This window comes from Seriola aureovittata, chromosome 4 (assembly GCF_021018895.1).
Source record: "Seriola aureovittata isolate HTS-2021-v1 ecotype China chromosome 4, ASM2101889v1, whole genome shotgun sequence".
NCBI lineage: Eukaryota > Metazoa > Chordata > Actinopteri > Carangiformes > Carangidae > Seriola > Seriola aureovittata.
The window spans coordinates 5,648,466-5,674,008 of NC_079367.1; the positions used below are offsets into that span (position 1 = coordinate 5,648,466).

At 42.3% G+C, this 25,543-nt stretch overlaps 1 protein-coding gene across 1 annotated transcript in view; it reads left to right on the forward strand.

The window, feature by feature from the left end:
* The window catches only part of LOC130167535 (calsyntenin-2-like), a 255,034-nt gene that overhangs the window by 205,373 nt on the left and 24,118 nt on the right, over positions 1–25,543 (forward strand). The window contains exons 9-14 of the mRNA XM_056373821.1: positions 2,850–3,012; positions 9,858–10,024; positions 13,285–13,433; positions 18,642–18,853; positions 24,843–25,013; positions 25,207–25,352. Coding sequence (XP_056229796.1) covers positions 2,850–3,012; positions 9,858–10,024; positions 13,285–13,433; positions 18,642–18,853; positions 24,843–25,013; positions 25,207–25,352 — 1,008 coding nt within the window. The remainder of the gene's footprint in view (positions 1–2,849; positions 3,013–9,857; positions 10,025–13,284; positions 13,434–18,641; positions 18,854–24,842; positions 25,014–25,206; positions 25,353–25,543) is intronic.

Consider the following 25,543-nt stretch of genomic DNA (forward strand, 5'->3'; position numbering starts at 1 on the left):
TTTCTCAGCTCTTAGCCTAAAATGATGCTGAACCCAAAATATATCCTATTAGTAGAAAGTGTTGACCTCCAGTAAGTTTAAAAAGTGTCTGTTAAACGTTAAACGTTTCCGCCCTTAAAGAACTACATCTGTCTTTGGCTTTAATAATGTCAAATACAGTTATCACCAGAAACAAAAAAACATCTCAAACCACTCATACTTTAGCCAAAATATCTGTTTCTCTTCTTCACTCAAAGGGGTCAGAATTGTTTCCTTAGAAGAGTCTGTCATTTTAATTACTTTTCCTAGCTAATGAGTCTTGTTTAAGAACTGTCTTTAAAGCTGAAGTGCGGAAGGTGCCAAGTTTACCGTAACATTTCCATTTGCCTGGTCAGTTTCTGTCTAACTTAATATATTCAGATGATAAATATTTGAACAAAATATCAGCTCTTTGCCACTTATCTAAAAATATTTGCATCCAAACTGCTGCTGTCCTCTTTCTCTTTTCACCTCATCTGGTTTCCAAAGTAGTAGCGAGTAGTGTGGCCACATAATTTTCTCCCTCCGTCTACCCCTGAGAGGGGGTCCCCAACTGGGCAGAAGCAGCCTCCTGTTGGGCAAGAGCGCCACACGGTTTCCCTCCTTTGAAGCCTGCAAGAGGAAGTCACCCAATAGGCGCTCAGATCCCATATGGGGCTCCCTTTGAAATACTGAACAGCAGAAACAGGGAAGAAGCAGCAGAGCACGGGAGGGAATAGTCTGCATGTGTAAATGTCAGAGGGATTAGTGTGTGTGTGTTCTCACGAACGTACATAACGTTCATTACACGTGGCAGCTGAGGAATAAAATGTAACCAGACTGAAAGAGAAGTCTCTAAAATCCAGGTGATAAAGCAACAGACACGTTAAAGATCAAGAGCACAAGCAAAGGACAAGATGAAGACGTATCCTGGAGACACGAGAAATCATAATATCAATTGCGCAGGAATTGTAGGTGAAAGGCTACCATGCATGTGTATGTACGTCCTAACATCCTAACTAGCTAATCAGCTAGTTACCACCTAATCATTTTCAGTCTCATCCGCAGCACCATCAAAACCCGCAATCAGATTATCCCCCCATTCACTCTGAGCTCTGACTCAGCAGATCAACATGCCGCATATGTGTTAAACAGCTGTGCGGAGCGATCACCAATAGGCCAGATGTTGTATCTCGCTCCTCCAATAACAGCGAAAATGAACTAGATTGATTAGAACTCCCATCTGCTGCACTAGCACAGTGTTAATAAGCAGGAGTGTGGAGCGCCCTTCATTAGAGAGGGGAGGTTACCCAAGGCTAAGTGTTCAAAGGCTGTCCCGTGTTATGTGAGAGGAGCTGAGAGGAAGAGGTGAAGCACCGGCCTGCTGAGTGCTGGCACTGCTGAGGTGAGGAAGAGCCGAAAGCAGAGGAAAAGAAAGGGAGAGACTGATGCACTCAGACAGACGGACAGACATGAGTGGGCTTGTTGCAATCAATTAAAATGCACGGGAACGACAGGGGAAATGGTCAAGCATGACAGAGAGCGGTACAGTCAAGCATTTATCAGAAAAGGTGAAACAGTTAATGTACTAATGCATTTCAGCTCAGCACACAGGAAGTCATTCAGTTTGAAAACTTCACCAGCAAAGAATTAATGTAAAAATTAGAGCTGTCTGTACTCAGTGAATCCCAAAGTGGAGCTGTAAGAGGAAAACACAAATTTTTCTAACTAAAGAAACCAGACCACAGATTCTTCCCTTTGGCACAAATTGATCTCTGACAAGACATTCATTGATCTCTTCTATATCTCCTATAATTATATGAGAAACAATGAGGAGTTATGGCAGGGGGGAAAAAATCTCAGTTTCTACTCAGATTGTATCTGTCAAGCCATGGTGTGTGTGTGTGTGTGTGTGTGCGTGCGTACGTGCGTGCGTGCGTGCGCGTGCATGCGTCTGCGTATTTCCTCTTACGTCTCCTCACATGAATTGATGAGAGAATACCTGCTGTCATAGCGTATTTGTAATGGGTGACTTGTACTCTGGTTTCATACAGATAGTGGTGCATCATTGAATAATTACCCCCATATAAAAAGGAAAGTCAATTACATCACCATCAGCAATTAATTTGTCAATCAATCTGCTGTCTCAAACATATGTGCTTCCAATGTTAAGAAGTTGCAGGTTTTTTCAGTCGTCTGACATCAGAAGATGTTGTTTGGTGAGGATTAATTCCCTGAGGAAGGCCAAGGCCAGACTGCTCTGTTCTTTGTGCAAGCTAATAGCGTAACCTCTTTTTGTACCTTGATTGTTTCTTCTTTGATGCAGAGACACCACAGCACCAAAGAAGAATTGGACATTATTCACTTAAAGATGCTATATGGAAGATTTTTTGTTATCGCTACACAGCCAACATGAGCATTAGCAGCTGTTTACTCACCAGTCTAGAAGAAATGGTGCAAATTCAGCATCAAACTTAATTCCTTTACTCACCAAGAGCTGTCTCCAGCGGTGGATAGTAACGGCAGTCTTAGCTCCTATTTTGCTTCTGTTTAATAAGTCAGCCATGATTCCAGAACAAAGTCTGGAGTAGTAATATAAACAGGCTATCTGCTAACTGACAGGACGTTACGTTCCCATAGTGGAAAAGGCCTCTCTTATAGTGGCATATACTTAATATTTTAATGTGTTTGGAATCTGTATGGCATCCCCCCACCCCCATCAAGAAAAACATGTATATTATGTATTTAAATGTATTTTTATGCTGGGCATGTATGACTTCCTTGCACTGCTGAACATGATTTGGTAATAAGAGGAACTCAAAAGACATTCTCTGTATTTATCTCGTCCTCAGATCTGTGACAAGGAGTGGCATTACTACGTCATCAATGTGGAGTTCCCGGTGGTGACGCTCTACGTGGATGGAGTGACCTACGACCCCTACCTGGTGACAGACGACTGGCCCATCCACCCCTCACAGATTGACGTGCAGCTGACAGTCGGGGCCTGCTGGCAGGGTGAGTGTGGCAGAGCCGGGGGACGATGGTGATGATGATGATGATAAGTGTTTAGCCTGAAAAGTGCAGATATTCAGTCACTTTTCTTTAATAGAATTTATTCATCCTGCGCACAATTAAAAGTGAAACAATTCAAGTGAAGTAAAAGTTTTGATATAAAAGTCACAGTAAAATGAGGTATTTTGGCTTTTCTGCTGATTGAATACTTCTACTACGTGCGAGCAAGTTCAAGAATATAAATAATACCGTCTGACGTATTATTACTAAAGGAGTCATTGAGTGTTGAACATGTTCTTTGGCCTTGAATGAACAATGTAATTAAGAAGAACACTTAGTCTGCTTTTGACAAACGATTGAAGCAGTCTGAATGAAGGCGTACAATTAAACTGTCCTCTAAACTGATAGCTGCCACTAATTGCACAAGGGTAGAAGAAAGGGCACTTTTTCACACAGCACAGCCTACCGTTGATTTGATAGCCTAAATGAGACTGCTCAGTGATGCTTAGCCTTAGATAAAGAGTCAAGATATCTTTCTGTGCGGGAGCAGGAGCAGGTCATTTCATGTCGCTTTCATCTGCTGCGGTGACTCCTCGACACCACCACCCCCCCACCCACTCCTCCTCCTCCTCCTCCTCCCATTTCTTTCATTGAACACTGCAAGCCTTTAGGAGGATTAAAAGGGCCTTGAATAGAAGAGGGAGTTCAGAGACTATTTCTGCTTTTCTAGTTTGGGGCTAAGCCTCAGTAAAGAGTTGTAAAGGCAACACTGAAATCTTAACATAAGCCATTAGCCACAGCGGCTCGCCTTTTCAAAAGCACTGAGATTTAAGTGTCCAGCATCTTGATTGCAAACACGTCGCAAAGATGAGCTCATTTATTGTCCGACTGGCTCCTGAAAAGCCTCAGCTCTGAATGCGATGAAAAGAAATTCAGCGTTTGCAGAAGCGCAGTGGTGGGGTTACCTCTGCTGTCTGCAGCTCATGTGATGACTTCATGTTTAGACAGGATGTGACAAGATGGAGTATGCACATGGATGGCTGAGTAAATAAAAACATTTGTCAGCTCAAAGCAGTTGGGGTTGCACGCAACAGTGATATTTTTGCAATATTTAATTAAATTTCACAATGTAGTTTCATGGTTCATAACGCTTAACTGGCAAGTCAGCATTGTCTAATGGAAATAGATTCTGTCCCGGCCACAGCAAATAAATATAATTTAGAATAATCATAATGCAGATATTTATCCAAAGAAACCATTACAGTGTGATGTGGTGAGATTCAGCCAGTGTGTAAAACCTACCTCAACCTGTCATTATGGGCTGCTACAGCACATGAATCAATTTTTATTAGTGGGGCAGTTTTACAACATGTCTGCACAGAAGGCATGAGGCGTGAGCAGCCCTGGTGCTCCATGTGGCTCTCCACAGGAGGCGTTCAGGCACAGTAGTGAGTTGTTACACAATCGCTGTAGTTATGCATGAAAAATGTAAAAAAACGGACCTGTTACATTGCGTTTATGGATGTATAACGTATGTAAAACATGAGACCATTAAGTGGCCTGTGTATCAGTCTGAGATACTGTAAAGTATCAAATTATATTTTCTGCTTCCACATAACCACGAGGTTGAGTTTCATCATCCGTCTATAAGGTATGCTTTCACACCTAATGTGCTTGGTTCAGTTTAAATGTACTCTGGCCAGTTTGGTTTGGCTTGTTTAGGCTGGTGTGGAAGCTGTCAATCAAACTCCAGTGTGGACTAAAAACCCAAGAGGACTCTGGTGCGGTTTATTTGTGGTGTGAAAGAGAAGCAGACCAACGACAGGACCGTGTGAGAGCAGATATGTGGTTGTACCGATATATTCAGAAGCTAAGATACTGTTAATTCACCTGCCTACCTTGAACCATTGACAAAGTGATGCACTGTATAGACTTTTATTTCTTATACAATCATTGTGTAACCATGGAGATGGGTTTGCACATCACCAAGTTAGTGCAGGAATTTTTCCTGATAATTAAGATGGTAAAAAGGAGCCAAAACAAGCCTATACTGTATACAGTATTACTCCATGTATTTTAGCAGTTCCAGTAAGAAGTGCCGTTTGTGCGGTCATACATTTTATGCTGCATGTGGATGTCCATTCATGCAAACCCTCACTGGATGTGACCGATGACCAAATTAGCGTCAGAGGACACTGACAACTAAGTGGAAAGAGGAAGTTTGAAGAGCCCAGGTGTAATTGAAACTAGATTTGGACAGAAGAAGACATTAGTACAAGCTTTCAGTCTGTGTACAGTCCACACCAAGTAATAACCTATTGGGCTGAGAGATGACGGCAGCGTAGACGTGCCAAAAACTGGTATGGCCGCTTTGATTGACATGTGGGTGAGCGTATGCTTGCCACAAACTGGTATGCACTGAAGTCTCAGCTCCACACACGCCCCCCGCCTCTTTGTACATTTTTGGATTAGCTTGGAGTTATCTGTGGGTGATGACTTTATACAGTCGACACGTACAGTCCTTTGTGGACATGCGATGCTGGACGTGTTAGTGGAGTACATATTAAAAGAACTAATATTCTAAACTAACCTGCAGGTATCTGTGGATTGCATTGCTCATCGACACACATGAAGAATAGTTGTTAGTATGAGTCCCTGCAACAGCAAAGCACTGAATTCTCTGGCTACAACTTGTACATTTGTGCATTTCTATTCTCTCCTGTTTTCTAACAGAAGTGTTGCCCCCGCTCGTTCTTCTTCCTTCACCTCGGGGAGTAAGTGCTGGCAGTGCACTTTTCACTCAGTCAACTTCTATTTTACCCTCTGACCTGGCGGAGTGTGTCCGTGTTCAGAAGCGGGTGGCTGTCAGACAGCGAAGAGCAACACACTCCTCTCGTCTCGTTCTTCTTTTCCCTCTGTGTAATGGCACACTGCCGCTCTGCCTCCGGGGCCTCCAGCAGGAAACATGCATGAAGACGCGCTGATGATTACACACATGCACAAATTGAATCAGTATGTACAGTGTAATGAATAAATACAGACACACAGGCGCTGCTACAGGTACACGTACAATCAATCACACAGTTAAGTGAGACTATCGCTCACACTTCCCCTTAAATGATGATCCTGTATCCAGCTCAACCCAAGCCTCTGCAGTCTCATCTGTTGCTCTTGTGGGAATGACGCAAATAAAGCAGAGAAAAAAGGGGAGTGAAGATCTATAGAGCAAGGAGGGCTGCACACAGCAAGGCAAAGAGAGCTGACACCATGTAAAAACCAGTCTCTGTAAAGTGGAATGATCAGCGGTTTTATCACCCGTATCATTCCCGCTCCGCAGCGTCTCGGTAATCCCCTCTCCCCCTGCCTCTCTTTTTTTACCCTCTGTCTGAGACCTTTAATGGTTTCTCTGGCCACGGCCTAAATTGATAACATCTGTCAGGGAGGGACGGAGTGGATAGGTGGATATCTAGAGAGAGGACAGGAAATAGGGAAGAAAATAGCTACTGAGTCATAAGGAAAGGAGCGGAGAAGGAGGGGGGAAGAGGTGAGGCATGAAGAAAGAGGAAAGAATGGGTTTGGCATACTTTGGTATATGAGAATCCAAATATGATCCAGTGTTTTTATGAGATAGACTCCATTCCCCTGATTGTCTGGTACCTGGCAGGACATCAGCAAAAGCAGGAGATGGCTTTTGATATGCAGGAGATGGCTTTGAATACACAAAATAAGTGAGGTTATTGCACTGATCTGAGTTGGATAACCAGCATTCTATCGAAGGGCAAATGAGATCAGCTCGGTCCTGCCTTACCAAAGAAGAAATGTATTGGACACTAAACACTAAACACTCAGAGAAACCAAATCTTGCAAGGCTGGATGGTGGATCCAGACCGGCGGGGCTTGGGGCGCGGCTGAGGGCGGTGACTGCTTTGTTGTGACACCACAAAGTTACAGAAGCCCTGACGGCTGGGTTTTAAGGCTCAGTTTCTGAATACAGGCTGTGTGTGTTTCTCTGTGGACTGAGGCTTTGATACTTTCACAGTATTAAGATAGAACCTAGACCTGTTTTATAATCTTAAAAAAATGAAAAAAATGAATAGAAATCTTACTCTCTACAATATGGGGCCTTTAAAGAAAATAGCATTGTGTTATAAGGTAGAGCTAATTTAGTCCTGGTATTTATATGTATGCTTTGGAAAGACATGAAATCAGACTCTAAGGAAGAGTTAAGGTTGCCTCCATATTTCCATATTTCTGCATCTGCCCAGTCAAGACAAAGGCTTAATCATTCTCTTGTCTGTTAAGCCAGGCAGGCAGATGACAAGCCACTGGGTTAATAAGCTCCCTTGGGTTGATGACATCAACTGGTAGGACTCTGTTATCTGCTCCAGGGGGGATAAGGGAGCTCTACCCAACTTGCCTTAGTGCACAATATAGTTGTAGGTCAGCAATCGTAGGGATGATTCTAAGCTGAAGGTCTTTTTCTGTCACGTTTTCACACCAGGAAAGTAGGGCATGATAAAGTATTTCCAGCAGTGGTCAGCTCCACCTGCACTGACTGACTTTTTCACACCCTGGAAACATCACACAGGCCAGTGATAAATGTGTTTGTACCTTTAGCAGGAAATTATGGGGTACCTGGGTCAAGCTAAGCAATGTCTGATGAAGCCAAGGGGTTCTGAAATGAGTATTTCCCCCAACTCCGGGTACTGTCGGATACAACAGAGCGCCTCTTCAGTCATCAACTGGGTTGCCTGGTTCACAGACTAAAATGAGCTCCTCCAGCAAACACTAAGAAGGACAACCCTGGGCGGATTGGGAGTGAAGTGGTTTTACTCTAGTAACCTCCAAGAAGGCATTGGCTAGCAATGCCCTATTCTTAAAGCTGAATCTCGAAGGTTTACCCTATTATTAAGATTGTGAGAGGAGCTCTAATACATCAACATATTCATTTATTATTATTATTTTCATCCTGGCAGAGCTGAGGCATTGTTTTGACTCATGACAGTGGAGCAGAGTAGCAACTGACAAACTGACAAATTTCACTGTCACCGCTTTGGCCCCCACTACATCTATCATCCACAGGTCCTCCAGTGCCCACGTATGACCCTTCAGGTTGAGGCATTGGACACCCATCTGCCACAGCCACACAATACGACTGTATAGTTTCTCAACTTGTGTGGGCTACCTGGTGTTTAAAAACGTATTTGTCTGCAATGAGACAATGATTTGAATCTTGTGCCGAGCTGTGATGTTTTATGGCTACTGACGCTCCAGGAGAAGTAAGACAGATTGGTTCCATTAGAGCGATTAGATGGGAATAATCAGAAAAAAAGGAACAGAGCTGGCTGAACCAGATATAAATTGTACAGGGAGCCTGTAGAGGTAGAGTGATCTCTACAGCCTGTTTACCATATGCATGGGTTGAGGCAGTCCAATTTGTTCAGCAGTAAAAGGATGCTTGAGCTAATAAAATTTGTTGTATCTGGGAGGCCGCTCAGCGAACAAGCACAACTCAGAGCCTAGTGTTGTCCAGCCAGGTAGAAAAGTCCAGACAGGTGTGCACTTGTATCTGAGTTCATCTTTACAAAAGTAATTTTACTTGTGCTTGAGTAAAAGTAACAGTGCTTCTACTTGAGTACAATTTTCCAGCTCTCTTTCCACCCCTGGTTTAGAGCAGAAATATATATATAGCTTTAGAAACCTGCAGAGAATCTACATATAATGCCAAGGTGCTACATGCATCAACATCTGAGTGATCAGATGCTTCTGCTCTCCCAATGCTTGCAAATGCAGTTTACAACAATTGGACTAAAGAGTGTAAGATCACTGAACCACTTCCCTCCTGTGCACTGGAATTGCAACAGTGGCTGCAGGAGTGAAGCAAGTAGTGGCTTTTCTTTAATACGTAGTAAACAGACAAGCATGCACAGGATGATAAACACAGCAACTGGCATGTGGACAATAGAAGATTATGTAGAGTTTTTGGATTTTAGATAATGACACACACTGCAGCAGTGAAAAAAAAAAGTATCAAAAGAATTTAAGTGATGGTTAGTGATTGTTGTTGAGCGGATGTATGAGGGAACAAAGTGACACAGAAGTGTGATGAGAGAGGCGAGACAAATAAATTGGTAGAGAGACAGAAAGATGGTTTCTTGGTAGCCACCCTATTTTGTCTTTGCCCATCAGTCATTGCTCCACTGCATTCTCCTGATGTTTTGGATGTATGGACAAGGTCAAATTTTTTTTATTTTTATAACAAATGTTATTAGATGAAGGGATTGTTCTATACCTTTAGTGCTTTGGTGGAATAAAGCCAGAATTGGAGAACACCAAAGACAAGGGAGGAGGAGGTGAGGAAATAAATAAAAGGAAGGAAAAGAATGGTAAGGTGTTTTCATACCCAGAGCTAGTAACCTTTCAGCTAATGAGTGGTTTGGAGACTCCTCTTGGTGGTATTGGCCTTTATGGAGTTCAAAAGAACTTTAAATGTGTTGACTTTTTCTTGTTTAGCCTGGGTGGGCCGGCAGGGTAACACTTGCACTTTTACAGCAGCATCACAAAACATGCATGTTAAGGCCAATTTTAACCATAATTTGGTCATCAGGACTCATAATTAAAGACCTGACAAGGTCACTCTAAGTTTGATGATGTCGTAGTGTGTTAGGGCCGTACACCAGTAGAGACAAATGTAGTGATTACTGCAGATTAACCTTAACCCAGGAATTTAATATCCGCTACTACTTTGACGTTTCTGTGACTCATTGTAAGGGTTTCTGAGAAAGTGGAGTATCAAGGCATTTTAATGAAATATTTTACTCTATGTGTGTGTGTTGTTGTGCATGTAGGTGGGGAGGTGACCAAGCCACGGTTCACGCAGTATTTCCGGGGCAGCTTATCCGGACTGACCATCCGACCAGGGAAGATCGAGAGTCAGAAAGTCATTTCCTGTCTGCAGGCCTGCAAAGAGGGACTGGACATCAACTCCCTTGAAAGCCTGGATAAGAACATAAAGGTATACACGCACACACATGAGGTGCTCCAAAGGCTTAGACTGCAGCAAGAAGTCTGACTTCCAACCCAGAGTTACAATGATACAGATCACATCAGTTTACAGTGAAGAGGATGCACATTTAAAGAGATAGGAGCAATGTACACAGGACAAAACTACCTTGTAGTCACACAGATCCACATGTCCATGCACACAAACACACATTCATGGTACACATATACACAAACACTCAAGCCTCATTTATTTTTCATTGCTACACATCTCCGTTAGAATAGAGCATAACAGTGCCGGTACTTCAACACTGAAAACATTGTCCTTATACTCTATGAGACTTCGCCGTTGGATCACCACTAAGCAATTATCTGTATTTCCTCTTCAAAGTTTCCTCCTCAAAGTTTTATAACATTCACTCACTAACTTTTACCTGAAATAGCCTCCAGATATAAAGTATATGCCAGCTCTGTCAGCGTTACTTTGGCTTTAAAATTCATCTTAAAGGAACAGTTTGTCATTTGCTTTTCTGCTGAGAGTTAAATACAAAGCTACAGCCAGCAGCTGAAAAGCCAATGTTTGCATTAAGACTGAAAACAGGAGGTCTCTAAAGGTTGCCTCCAGGTAGTCCAGGAAGTCACTTCTCCAGTCTGAAAAAAATAGTCCTACAGTTGTAAAACCATAACATGTCATTTTTACACATATTTTTGTACAGATGAAACACACAATATTTAACATGTTAATTAGTGAAGTTTAGAGATGCTACTAGGTGGATTTTGTCACTTTGAGGCAAGCTGCTTCCCCTTTTTCCCAGTCTGTTGCTAAGCTAAGCTAAGCTAAGCTAAGCTAAGCAACCCAGCTGCTGGCCATAGCTTTATATGTGCAATCGCATATTTCCCAAAATGTTACTACTTCTTTCCAGCAGCAGTGTTTGAAAATGAAACATACATTTTTCTCTGGCGTGTGCACAAGCAAAAACACAATCTTTGATCCCAGCTGACACAAGAGTAGTATTACTTTAAATCACCACAGCTAAATCACCAGTTGGCTTCCTTGAAACTCCTCAGCTACCCCACCTCCCCACCCCACCCCACGCCACCCCCCCATTCACTGGCTCAGCTAATCCATCTCCCTGCATTGTGGAAGATAGAGGGCAGACAAGATGGATGGGGGTTTGTGTAGACTCAAAGCCACCACCCCACCACCCCTCCTATCCACCCACCTACACACCCAAACTCAGCCCCTGTAACTCTTTTTATATCTTTCTTTCTTTACACTTCCCCTCTTCCTCTCTCTAGCTGCTCTTTCCATGCTGTGGTGCAGCAAAGAGATCTTTGCCAGCCTTTTGAGAAGACACGGTGGGATGAGGTGGGGGATATGGGAGAGGAGAGGAGGACAACCTCTCTAGGGCCAGTGTAGTTTATCTTTTGAGAGCTATTTCATTTTCTTCTTCGCCGCACACTAGTCTGGCTCCCATAAGTCCTCAGGGGGCTTAAGGACAGCATTTAGCCAAACAGATGGAGGGCTGGCACAGCACAATCAGAGGAGAATAACATGGAGGAAAGGAGGAGGTAGAGGCAGGTGGCAGCAAGTATAGTGACAGAGAACGGAAAATGAGAGAAGACAGCAGGAGAAGAAAAGGTGTGAAGGGGAAAATGACAGGGAAGAGGGAGTGTGTGGAGAGCCCCATGGAGAGTTGAAATACTGCCAACCTGCTGCTGAGAGCCAGTTGAGGAGATGGGGGACCTCAGTGTAGTTATAGTAGGAAACTACTTAGCCATCTGTAAAGGAAGGACCTCAAATGCCTACAATCAAACGCTGGAGACACACACCCCTTTCAAAGTATACTTGTGAAGAGAATCCACTGACTACTCTCTAGCCCACTGACTTAAGGGCCATACCAGTGTTTTCTTCATCTTTTAGGTCATTTATTTTATTATTATTCTCCACCATGTCTTCTAGGCACACACTGGTTTCCATTCATTTCCATCCAGGATGAAAATCCATCTACAAAGGCCTGAAACCACCTTAAAATAGGTGATCCATCACAGTGGATAATGGAATCACACTGCTGTTGCATGGTGATGCAGTGCAAACAATGTTCGCTTTGATGGATCATCAGATCCATTCTCTGCAAACTGATGGTCATACTACTGCACGGTGAAATGAATAGAAATCAATGGCTGTCTGAAAGTTAGCAAGAATTGATCACCATCACATGCTCTTGAGGGGTATTGACCGCTAAACATTTTTTTTGTCTTGACCTCAAACTCACTTCTTGTTGACATCAGATAGACATGTTTTTGGGATATGCAACACTAAATCACGTACCAGCTGACATGATAAGGGCCTTAAAGCTCTATTTAATATTTCTGTATTAAAAATGGATTAAATAACTGTGTAGAATGTGCCACTGGTTGCTTCGTAACCAACCCACAGAGAATCATCAGCAGACTCTACAGCTCTCCTCAGCACTGCAGGACACTTTAGCCTCTTTGAGCTTATTGTTTTGGTTCACTCCTACCACTCTCATCTGTGTTGTTTCTAGTAGCAACGGGCAACTCTGATGAACCCACTGTACAATACCTGTCCAGCATCAAACAGGAGCCAGACAAATATCGCAATTAGCTGGTGAACAAGCACTGAGCAGCTAAAGAGCCGAGAGATATTTCTCTCAGGGGTTAGTGGACACCACCGTAGCCAAAAACATGCCATCAAATGAATGCAAATGTTTTGCTCTGTGTCTGCTGGATGTGAAAATAAAATGTGGTATTTTTGCCATAATAACTTTATCAGTTTACAATGTGTGCTACAGTGGCCAGAAAAGTCAGTTATTGTACTTGTAAGGTGTTTTGTGCTTAATTACCTCATATAAAAGTTCGTCTCAAATTGGATCCCTGTCTATAAATGTGATTTTAAGACCATCATTACTTCAGTTTCGTGGTTATATTTTGCTTTTTTTTCTAAATGAATGGGTTTAATCAAGTAACCACACAGCAGATCTGGAGTCTGGTCGTATTCCAGCATAAACAAACTGCTCATATTGCATCTGTGGGAAGCAAGCAGCTTATTCTTGCCAAAGGGCCCACTGCAGGTTAACTTGGCCATGTAATTGGCCTTCAGTTGTTGTACGCAGAGATTTCCTGCTTGTGTCCACACCTGACACCAGGCAGGGAAAATCTAAAGCATCTCAATTACAAGTGACTGAGTGCAGCTTCAAAGCTTCCTTGTTAACATTTTATCCATCTAACATCTGTTTCCTCTTTCCATAGTTCCACTTTAACCCAGCCCAGTCCATCCTGGTAATGGAGGGAGAGGACTTGGAGAACATGAATGCTGCTGTGAGGAAAGTTTCATACATCAACTCTCGCCAGTTCCCCACACCGGGCATCCGACGTCTGCGCATCTCCACTACTGTCCAGTATGTAAAACACTTACAGTTGCTTTTCTCTTGGATTTTTTACTTTCATTCACCTTGTCTGTCTCCCTCTTGTATCTACATTGCTAAATTTAGTTCCTTTCATCCTCTCCCTTCTCTCAGATCTGAAAAGTATTAACCCTCTTCAACGCCTCTGTTGAGTGTTAAGACAACACTACAGATATCACAGCCTAACTGACATCCCTTATCACACAATGATCCAATCCCCTCCTTCTCTCTCTCAGTCCTCTCTCTCCCTCTCTCTGTTTCTTCTTTCCTCTGCTGTCACTTTCCTTTTCCTTTAATACCCCATTTTCTGCTCTTTATTGCCACCGGGGGCCAGTTTTTACATTTTCATGTCATGTATTAATAATTCTGCCTGGATTTTGCCAAGAATGAGGAATGAGATGAGAGAAAGAGAGATATAAAAAGAGAGAGAGATTGTGTGGGGGACAGAGAGAGAGAGAGAAGAGAGGAAGAGAAGCTAGCTGGTACGACAGCCTCCCTCAGTGGGTTACCATTAAAATTCATGATTGTTTTAAATATATGTAGACCCCTGCAGCACAGCCCTGGGGGTTCACTCTCCGCCCTCCTGTTGGGTTCGATGCACAGCCGCAGGCCCGGGAACTTCATCTAACACAGCAGAAGCAAATGTGTGTGTGTGTGTGTGTGTGTGTGTGTGTGTGTGTGTGTGTGTGTGTGTGTGGTGTGTGTGTGTGTGTTGTGTGTGTGTGTGTGTGTGTGTGTGTGTGTGTGTGTGTGTGTGCGTACACGTGGGTGGGTGTGCTGCACAGGCTGCTCGTGATGAAGCACAGTCATCGCAGTGAGAGGCACACCAATTATCAAGGAATACATTATGCTAATGACAGCTAAGCTTGCATCATTGCTAAATGTTGTTTAAATTAAGTTTTTCTCACCGACTCTGACTGGCCTGCTAGCTGCGGTAGTTGTGTGTGCATGCACCATGGAAACAGCGTGGCTAGTGTGTAAAGTCCACATGAGAACACACGGACAGACTCATTGATAAAGTGTAAGTGTTAAGCTCCCACTCTGTTGCTTTTACGTTCTCATCCAGCACAGACACAGAAAATATCTTCCCCTCATGTAAGTTATTTACGCTGAGAGCCTGAAGCATGGCCTTGTGTCATAACATGCCACAGACAGCCTCAGTCCACACAAGTAAACAGAGATGCTAAATAATTCCCGGCGATGCAATTAAACTTGTTTCTTGCTAACACTTCATAAGTGCAATTACTGCAGGCACTGAGAAAATACTAAAGAGCTAATCTTAACAACAACCCTTATGAGGTCCCCTGTCATATTTCCTCTTTGGGACTGACTCATTCCCTTTCTCCTGTGGAGAGTGGTTTAGAGACTATAAGCTTACAGAATAAACATTCACACAAATAAGCATATTAATTTTTTTTTTAAATAAATCATTGAAAATGTGTCATTCTTTTCTTCCACCCTCTTTATGTCAGACCCCAAACAGAAACTGCCTGCACACCTACGCAGATGTTTTCAATTCACTGATTAGACCTCTGAGTTCACCAAACTCCATGAAGCCACAGGAACAATAAAGGTGCAAGTTCCCCCACCTTATTAAGTGCAACAAGGAGAGGGAGATGTCTCTACACACCCACACAGTACTGAGAGTAGGTCTAACTAGGTGAGTTTAAAAGAAAATAAGTAAAAATTATGGAAAATATATCTTTTTATGTAGTATGCCAACCGTTTTACAATTTATTAAAGGTCCAATATTGTATTAAGGTAGATTTATGCACACAGACTGTATTCGGAAACTGTGGCTTAAAACGAGCCATTAATGCTTCAATAACTTTGTGATGTCACAACAAAGCAGTCACCACTCTCACGCCATGCCCCAAGCCCCGCCCACCCACACCCACCATCTAACCTTGCAGGATTTTGTCTGAGAGTTTACCTGAAATCAACTTAATCTTTATTTGATCGTTCAGAAAACAGGCAGCCAATCAGAAAAGAGGCTCAGAGCCTCTTCTCTTCTGATTGGCTGCCTGTTGTTGCTAGAGTTCCAGAGAGGAGATGTAAAACTACATTGAGATGGTTTTTGGTACTTAAAATATGGGACATTCATTTCATTTTTACCTGAATACCTAAACATACAGCCTATTTTGATCTTATTTTAATTATGTATAAATATGTTGGAAATTGGTTTAAATTGGTGTAAGTGGTCAGAAAAAGAAAGAAAAATTATTACATCTGGAGGTGCTAATTTAATGACATAGATGACCGAGAGTTAGTATTGTGACACATAAATAAGAATGACCAACATTCTTATAAACACAAACTTATACTTTATAAGCATTCACAAATCTAATGTATGCACTGTATATCCATAATGTTTGAGATAAAAGAAAATGATGTGAAATGATGCTACCAGATGAACTGGTGATTACTGTGTAGTGGTACAGGTGCTGAGACAGTAAATCTGTCTCTGTAATTAATGATTAGATTTTATGAGGCATTCACAGGGGTTTGTATAGATGGTGTTTTTGGCTTTTTGTGCTCCCATGTGAGATAAAAGATGAGTTCAGAGATTAATCATAATTCATCAGTAAAATGAGGGTTGAAGGTTTTTAGTTATATCAGAGATAAATGCAACTTTTTGAGTCACTAGAAATTCAGAATGAATTTCAATTTTTAGGTATTTCCTATATTACAGACACAGCTTTGCAAAGCTTTTGCCTGCTGCCACTGCTGTGTGATCGCGTTAGCCTCTGAGACTGTGTCTGTGACCAGTGCGCGACTTGTGCTTACAGCAGCAATTTCCTGTACAGAGCCTCATTGATAACACGAGTGATTGAACTTCCAATTTGTTGTTTTAGTACTCCATCCAGAGCAGACAAAAGATTCCCCTCATCTGAGTTATTCACCCTCAGAGCCTGAAACATGGCTTCCCGCCATGACATGTCAGCAACTGCTGGAAAAAACCTCCCCTCCCTCCTACAGACAGCATCAGGATACACAAATAAACAGAGCTGTTAATTAATTCATCCAAATGCAATTAAATTTGTTGCATGCTGACACCTAATAACTGCAATTACTTGAGGCATCTAGAAAATAAACGTAACCGGTTGTAGTCTTTGCAACAGCCCTTTTATGCTCACATTCCTTTATAATTAAGTTGGACTGGCTCCAGGCTTTGTTTTTGTTTTTTTTTTTGTTTTTTTCAGCTCAACGGGCCCATGCAGCAGCCATCTCTCTGTGTCACTGAGTTTGTATCTCCCACTGCTGTCAAGAATGGCTTAGTGCCCGAGCAGCGAACAGACACACACCACCAGTCGTTGCTACAGGAGAGAGAAGAAGAGACAACACGATGCCCTGAAACCTGTTTTTGTCTCAAAACGTGGCCTCACACAACTGCAAAGGATTAGGGACAATAGTTTAGTTTCTCATCCAGCTGTCAGGCATCAGCTGAATTAAAGCCACTAAGTAAGCTTTCTGAATGTAGAGCTACGCTTGAAGCCCGTCTATCATGAATTTCAGTCTTCAGATGTTTTGGTCTCTCTGAAGACCAAAACAAAGGAAAACAAAGGAAAGTCCTTGGCAGTTTTCTAATAGCTCGGCCAGTGGTAGAACCAGGGCTGTTTCTGGCCATTTTAGTGCCCGAGAGAAAAAAAGATCCCATCATTACAACAAATAGAATGATTAAATCCATTAGTGCAATGGTTCCCAACCTTTTCTAACTCATGGCCACGTTGAAAATGTTGGTGACCCTCATCCGCCACCCTAACAATACTGAAGCCAAATAATAGCATTTCTCAGAGCTCTTTTTATTTTAATGATAACAATCGAACATTCAGGATCGAACTGAAGGCAGGGGAGACATGTTGGAAGGGGAAGTCACTTGTCGATTCGCCATCTGTCTCTTGATTCTCTTTCCTTTTTATTCCTTCTGTTGCTGACCAGTTATCCATTTTGATACTCCAGTTTTTGCCATGCATGTAATCTTTTAGCATGGAATCAGCCAGACAATCAGATTATTTAAAAACTTTTTTTACATTAGTACTTTTAAATGCACATGAGCGTCCCTGTTATTAGTCTCATCCCGATTATAACATAAGAAACCTTGTAAATATTATCTCTGTATAACTCGGGTGTCTTTGTTTGCTCCACACACCTGTCTGAAGGCACATTGTTGCTCGCAGAGAGGTCTCTCAGTCACATTTACAAGTATTTACAAGTCAGCAACTCGCAATTACAATGATTCTCAAATGACTGGAATTCAGCATAAGCCCAAATATGCACCTACAAGGTGTAACCTGATAAGGCATTTTACACATTGATTGCACAGGGGGTGTGATCACTCATGTTAAGCAAATATTTTATAGAAAACTTCCGGATCAACTTGAAGTTCAGCCAAACCTCCTTTTACTGCCATTTCCCTCCAGTTTTTCTATATCTATTCATAAAAAATCACCCAGCTAGAGTTGGGAAAACATATGGAGATTCATCACATGTATTTATGCATAGTTCACATCAGAATGTAGCTGGGAAAATACTGGATGCATGACACCACCACCGCCATCATCATCATGCTCAATACCCTCCCTCCCACCATCATTTGCGTGAATATTGCAGATCTGTGTGTGTGTGTCTGCTCTCCCTGCGTGCCTGTGTTGTGAGCTCAAGTCCTAGAAAGGCGATATGTGTTCATGCGTCCATTCAAGGTTGCCAGTGGATGCAGTGCATTTAAACACATGCTATCACACGCTGACAGGCGGGCAGGGAGGCAGACATGCACGTATGAAAGCACAGCGGGCCCACTGCTGCAGGTCTGTGTCTGCTTCCTGAGCACTGACAGAGTGTTTTACCCCCTGAATATCTGCATGCACTGTGGTTTGGATCGGAGCTTAACAGCTGTGGTTTTAGTGCAGCCAAGCGGTCTTGTTGCTGTTGATAAGCTTTATTAGCTGCTGTAATGTTCCACGGTTTTACGTTCTGTTGCTGCCTAGGTATACATCAGCTTGTGTGCGGGCCAGGGCTTTTATAGAACGTCTTCAAGTGCTCCTCTGTGCCCTCTGTCACTCGTCAGTGCTGTGTATCAACTGGATGGTCCCTAATGTTTATTTCCACTGAACATGTTTCAGCCAGGTTGACATGACTGCCAGCAGAACCAGTTTGATTTTTTCACCCTGCTGTCATCCTCCTCTTTCATCTCTCTATCTGCAGGTGTTTTGGTGAAGACACTTGTATCACCATCCCCGACATCGATGCAGTGGTGATGGTGCTGCAGCCCAGCGAGCCCAGGATCACCATCACTGGGGTGGAGAGACTGAGCCGGCCGGCGTCCGACCTCAGAGCAGCAGGCGGCATAGCTCTATTCCAGGACCTCCACATCATCAGCACAGTGACCAGGGCAGATGCCACGGCACATCACACAGGTATCGACTGTAACATATAGTGTCAACATCTACACTGACTAAGGAATTATGGTCTTATGTATTGATAAAAACAAACAGGTTAGATAGACTATATCGAAAATATGGGCCCCAAAGTACAACCTTAATGCAACAAAAGTGAGTACACATGTGATTTTCAGTTAAGGCTAACTGCGTGAACAAGGTTATAAAGTCTATAGAGTTTGGGAGTTGTGTCATTATGGTTCCACATGGTAAGAAATTGCCTGAACAAGAAGGAAACCAGATTGTGAGACTTCATGAAGAAGGTAGAGGGAACAAGAGCATCAGTAGGCTGCTCAACGTAAGTTGAAACACAGCAGCAGCAGTGGTAAGGAGCTGCAGGAAGAGCCATAAAAACAATAATAGAAGGTGCAGTGGCCGTCCTTGAAAAATGACAGCACACACAGTTTACACTGAAAAACTGGGTAAGTGCTTCTGACTTTGCACAAGGTTTATCTGTGGAAACTGGTGTCTCAGTGACTAATAAGACAACACAAACTACATTGCATCAAACCATCCTCTGTGGACAGCGTCCAAGAAGGAAACCATTACTCACTAAAAAGAACAAAACAGCAGGATTAAACTTTTTTGCCAAACAACTTGAAAAGAGGCCTGATGGATGTTGGCAGCACATCCTTTGTTCAGATCAGAGCAAAATAAATGTGTTTGGATCAGATGGGGTCCAGCATGTTTGGTGTGGACCCTACCACTGTGACTGCACAATAGCCTATCAACCATGAAACGCAGAGGTGGGAGTGTGCCGATTTGGACACACCACATGAGAACAAAAGGTGTAGGAGAGATAACATTTATAAATCACACCATGAATTCAAGTCTCATACGCAAATACTGAATGAACAGATGATTCCCAGTTTCAAGAAGCTTGACAGGTGAGGAATTTCCAACATGACAATGACCCCAAACACTCAGTATTTGCAGAGTTTGTAAAATAAGAAAAAAGTGAAAGCTATAAGCTATAAGCTGGCTAAGTATTTTTCCTGATTAAAACCAATAGAAAACCTTTTTAAAAGGGGAAGGTTGAGCAACAAAACCCCTCAGCAAAGAGCAGCTGAAAAGAATCATCTGTGAATAAGCAAAACATCTCTCCACAGATTTGAACAAGACTGATAACATCCATGTCCATGAGAATCGAATCTGTCTTCCAAAATAAAGATGGGAATACAAAACATAAAAAAATAAAATAAAAAAAAGACAGAATCTCATTGTGAAGGATCTGCTAACTTTTGTTGCCGTTGGTTCTTTAGTATGGACCTTTCATTATAATTTAATTAGTCAAACATTTCTGTTTTTTTTTTTCAAATTAATTGGCTCCATTCTTCTTGGACTTCGGCAAAAAACAAATGAAACTGTATTAAATGTAGAGGATTTGTTACCTTTCAGTGATACTGTATACCATACTCCAAAAGACACAAGTCTGAGTGGATCTCATAAAGTGGGAGATGAGTTCCAGACCCCCCCCCCACAGGTAAAAATCTGTCTCAACTTAATATTTAAGTAGTTTTTCATATTGATAATGTGTTCACTCATTCATGAAGTCCCATAGCCTATGCAGTGCCACCTGTCTCACTATCAAAATAAAGCTTCAAAGAAAGCTGAACATCTCATAACCTCTCAAGAGGCTGCATATCAGCAGTAGCGTCTTTCATCGGGAAGGCCTGCACACACTTGGAGAAAGAAAAGTTGTTTTGCTCTCTCAAATTCTCTAACTTGGTCGAAATAAAAGTTTTCAAGACTCCAATAAAGTAGCTTCTTGTTAAGCAGCCACTGTGTGATTGTAGCCAAGGTGGAAGAGGTTTTCAGATAAAGTACCAGAAGTTAAAGAGTGTTTATCCTCTGTAATGTGACATATGTTGAAGGGAAATCGGAGTGTGTGTGTTAATACCACAAGGGTTTCAATCAAGTAGTACAAATTTGATTGGCCACCTCCCACACCTTCCTTACCTGGGTCATTAAATCAGTTAATAAATTAGCCCCCAACCAGATTCTTTTGAACATAAACCAAGGCTCTGCCATCTGAGATCCAAATACACTCTTCTGACCCATGATAACACTATGATAGCAGCTTACAGCCCAACAGTTAATCTTCAAGGGTACTAATGGGGTTAGCTATTTGCCCTAGGTCAAATTAGACTGGATAACTGATAATAATTGATTGGATATTTATGTATACACCCCCCAGTTAAAGATAAGTTATCAGAAATATGTTAAAATTTAAATTTTGAGTTAGATACTCTTTGCATTATGACTTTTAAACAGTGAAGCTTTCATATTTGTAAAACTCTCTGAGCCTATACAAAAGCAATTCTTATGTGGGGGATGTGAACCTAATATAAAGTCTACAGACCAAGAGGGAACACACAGGGACAAACACTAATGCTCATTGGGAAACACCAGGAAGGAAAACCAGGAAGCTAGAAAACTTTTTTGGCTTATGCACTTGGCAAGCTATTCATTTATTCAAGTGTCTAGTATCCAGTTCTTATTACATCCACAAAAATTTATTTATTTATTTTTTACATATTTGGGATTAAAGAGAGATAACTGAACAACTGACACAAGGACACAGGATTAAAACTTGGAATACTTATTGTGCAGCATAATGCCCCTTTCACAGTTATACTATTTTACATTATAGTAGCATTATTGTAACTGATAAACAAGTAGCAGAATTTTAATGTTGTAGCTTGTCTGCTTTATATACAGTTAACAGAGTTTAACAGAGGAACATTTTTTTATGAAATGATCACATTGTGTATAAATTTCAATAAGTAACTGACTAATATAGACGATAGATAGATAGATAGATAGATAGATAGATAGATAGATAGATAGATAGATAGATAGATAGATAGATAGATAGATAGATAGATAGATAGATAGATAGATAGATAAGGTACAATATTTTACTTTAGAAATGTACCGAAGTAGAAGTAAAATATAGCATCAAATGGGAGTACTTGAATACCTCAAAATATAACCCGAACAGAGTATTTGAGTAAATGTAGCACACTTGAGGACAAGTACTGCTTCTCCCCAGCAGTAATCTGCTGTGTAAGCTAGAGTCTTTTGTTCCATGCAGCTCTGCTGGCCTCACCAATACGTTAAGGAAATTGGTCCATCCTTCTCCATACAGATCTGTGGGTATTAGCCCCTCCACTGTTTCTTTACCCTCCATCTATCTGTCCCTATGCAACTGCAAACCCACTCCTGCTGAGTAAGGCCTGCTCCTCCCAGACCACTGATTCTCCGGGTGGCACCACCTTGACCAGCAGTAAATGAGTGTGACATTTAAATCCTGGCGGCTGAAGTCTTGTCCGGTGATCTGACCACCAAGTCAGGAGCGGCCCGGCTCGGCCCCGGCTCAGCCCCGGGCCCCAGCACATGCAGCCAATTAGGCGCAGATAAGCAGACCGAGAGGGAGGTTTTAGCCCTCCATTGTGCATAATGCAGCGCAGGAAGAAGAGCAGAAAGTGGGATTGCTTTCAGGAGTCGGTGGAGCTCTTTCTGCTGGTGAAATGGAGACTGCAGCTGGGGGGAAGAGATTAGCTGAAAGCCAGAGAAAGACACAGAAATGGAAAGAAAGAGAGAAGAAGAGATGGAGAGAGAGTGTGTGTGGGAGAGGGCGACACGATGAAGTTCCATAATGAGCAGATTTTGTGTTCTCTTGAGGCTTAAAGGATTCAAGATAAATCACATATTTCTTTTGCAGGGCATGCAATAAGTTTCTTTTGGACCCTGCTAATCACCCCCTCACCCTCTCCCATGCTTTGTCTCTCCCCGTCATTCATTTGTCTTTTTATTGAGCCTGCTCAGCACTGCCTCATTCCCCTCTCTCTCTCATGCTACAGTATCTTTTCAGGGCTTATTCTGATGCCTTTATTCAAAGCAAGGTCATCAGTTCTGTCTTTAAGTCATCATCTGTAATGCTCAACGTTTTCATCCATTTGTTTTCAGGGTCATCTTCTTCTTCTCTCTGTCTTCTTCTGATTTAAAGTTTTTTCTTTAGCTTCCATTTCCTTACTGCACTCAGTGGCTTTCTCGCTGTCGCTCCATCTCCTTTCTCATCTATGTGATTCCTTTCCAGGAAGCCCTCAATTTTTCTTTTCCATCCCACACACAGTGCAGCTTTAAGATCAGCATTGGCTGCATGATCACACAAACTGTTTCTGGGACAGTCCTGCGTCCAGGCTGTACTGTTACAAGCTTGTGTCAGCTATGGTGTTTTCACACTTTTTTTTAGGTCTCTCTTTATGTCAAAGCAGCACTGAACACTAAGCAGGGCGACATTCAGTACAAGCCAAGTTGAGTAAGTAACAGAGTTAAGCCCGAACTGCAACCACTAAAAGTTGGAGATGATAAAACAATCAATAAATTAGGAAAAAGTACATTGACATTTATAGCAATTTTACAGCAGAAAGGTGTCCAAACATATTCCTTTGGTTAGTTGCATTAAAGGCATCATCAAAAGTTATTTTTTTGTCATTTCTGTGAACTAAAATATAGTCTAATGGAGCACAAGTAGAAAAGAGTTGACTCAGAAATATTGTATATCTAAAGTTTGCTAACATTAGCTAACGTAGCCACCTACTGGAACAAGCAGAAAACACCTTAGCCCTGGCATTTGCTTTACAAGGTTGTTTTAGCTAACATGCTAGCAAACATCTACCTGCTCATACATCCAGCATCCAGAAGAACAATATTAGCATTCAAGTTGTGTGTACAGCCACCTGAAGAATGTAAGTCCAGCATTCATGACCTTTTTAGCTTTGACATGTTCTCTGAGGAAAATATGTCTTTGGCCTCTTTAGCCGCTAAATGCTTCACTGTGTTCACCTGCTTGCCTACTGGCTTAACTTTATCTGTCTGCTGTTTTGTGCTGGTACAGTCAGTTTCTCCTAGTGTTTTTCGCTGGCTGCTGCTGATTTGAAATTTCTTGATGCTAAACCAAAGCAAAGAGGTAACTATGGCAAAAAAATGATGTAAAGTTACATGAAAAATGTTCCCTGCTGTTCTTTTCACCTTTAAAGAAATGCCTTCAAACACAAAACAACACAGAACTATCTTCTCTTCTGGAACACAACTTTCTTTCTGCCTGTTTTGCTCACTGTCCTCCTTTTCCCCACATCATTTCTGCCACCATCAGAGACCCTCCTCCAAACACACACACACACACACACACACACACACACACACACACACACAGACCACATACATCTGTCTTTCACCTTTGGGAAGCTGTTAAATGGGCATAGCTGGTTCCCTCCCTTGGGAGCACAGTGAGGGAGAAGACTGGGTAGCAGTGAGAGGTGAAGGCTTGTGCTTAGCAGACTGTCAGAGAGCCCCAGCAGCCACCCTGCACTGCTGTGATGGGAGGTGTCTGAGGGGACTTATTACTAAAGCAGCTCATGGCACTGTCTGTGTGCTGAGGGTTTTCGAGTAATTGGAGCCTGAGAGTAGGAGTAGGTGTGTTGTGTCTTGTACTGTTTGAATTATGGTTCCTTAAAGTGTCCAGAGTTTTCGTCCACAAAATGCAACATGCATTTACACTGGACATGTTTGGAAGATTATATTTGATTTACTGTATTCATTTGGTGCATTTAGTGTAATGATAGCAAAGGCATCTAAACAAAAGTAAGCACAGAGAGAGGAGCCTGGAAAAGTGCAGTGTAGTTCATTAGGAGTGAGAACATATTCTCAGCCAAAAATAACAAATGAACCCAAATACAAAGTTTTATTGCCAGCAGTTCCTCATGCAAAACAACAAAACAAGGCGACGGCAATCTAAAGCTGATCTTCTTCAAGGCTAAAGTGTTTGTCTGTGTGTGTGTGTGTGTGTGTGTGTGTGTGTGTGTGTGTGTGTTTGTGTGTGTGTGTGTGTGTGTGTGTGTGTGTGTGTGTGTGTGTGTGTGTGTGTGTGTGTGTGTGTGTGTGTGTGTGTGTGTGTGTGCAGCACGTCGGCCCGGGGTACTGGAGGAGATCATTCATAACTTGGACTACTGTGATGTCCTGGTGCTTGGGGAGGAGCTGAGGCCAGGCCAGGAATCTCTCCAACTCCAGCGAAGCGCTCTGCTTGGAAAACACCTTGACGCCACCAACTCCACCTCTGGCATGTCTATATATGGTAGGTTACTATGGTAACAACATGATCAGATAGTTGGTTCCCATGATAACTACACTTAGTGCACTGCTACTATAGCGTGTCTAAACTTTACTAAATTGACAAATACACCTCTGTTGTTTCAGTCATCCCATTTACCCCCTGAGCTTTTTGTCCATGTCACGACTCCGTCTGCTGTTCTCTGTCATCTTCACAGGTGTAGACTCCATGTCCAACTATGAACAGGTGATCAGACAGGTGCGTTACTATAACTGGCAGCCTGGGCCACTACTAGAAAGAAGATTTCGCCTCACCTGCTCTGAGCTGAACGGACGCTACACCAGCAATGAGTTCAACCTGGAGGTTAGTGTGAACAACAGCTTTAGTGGTACAGATAGTTTTGAGATTCAAGCTTCTCTCTTTGTGCTAGTATTCCATATTTTTACCTATCAATAACTTTTCTAATACCAATCAGTTCAAGAAGAAAGGTGTCATCAAAGACACTGCTTCACATCCATAAAACTGGAGGTGTATGACACTGACAAATTAAAGCT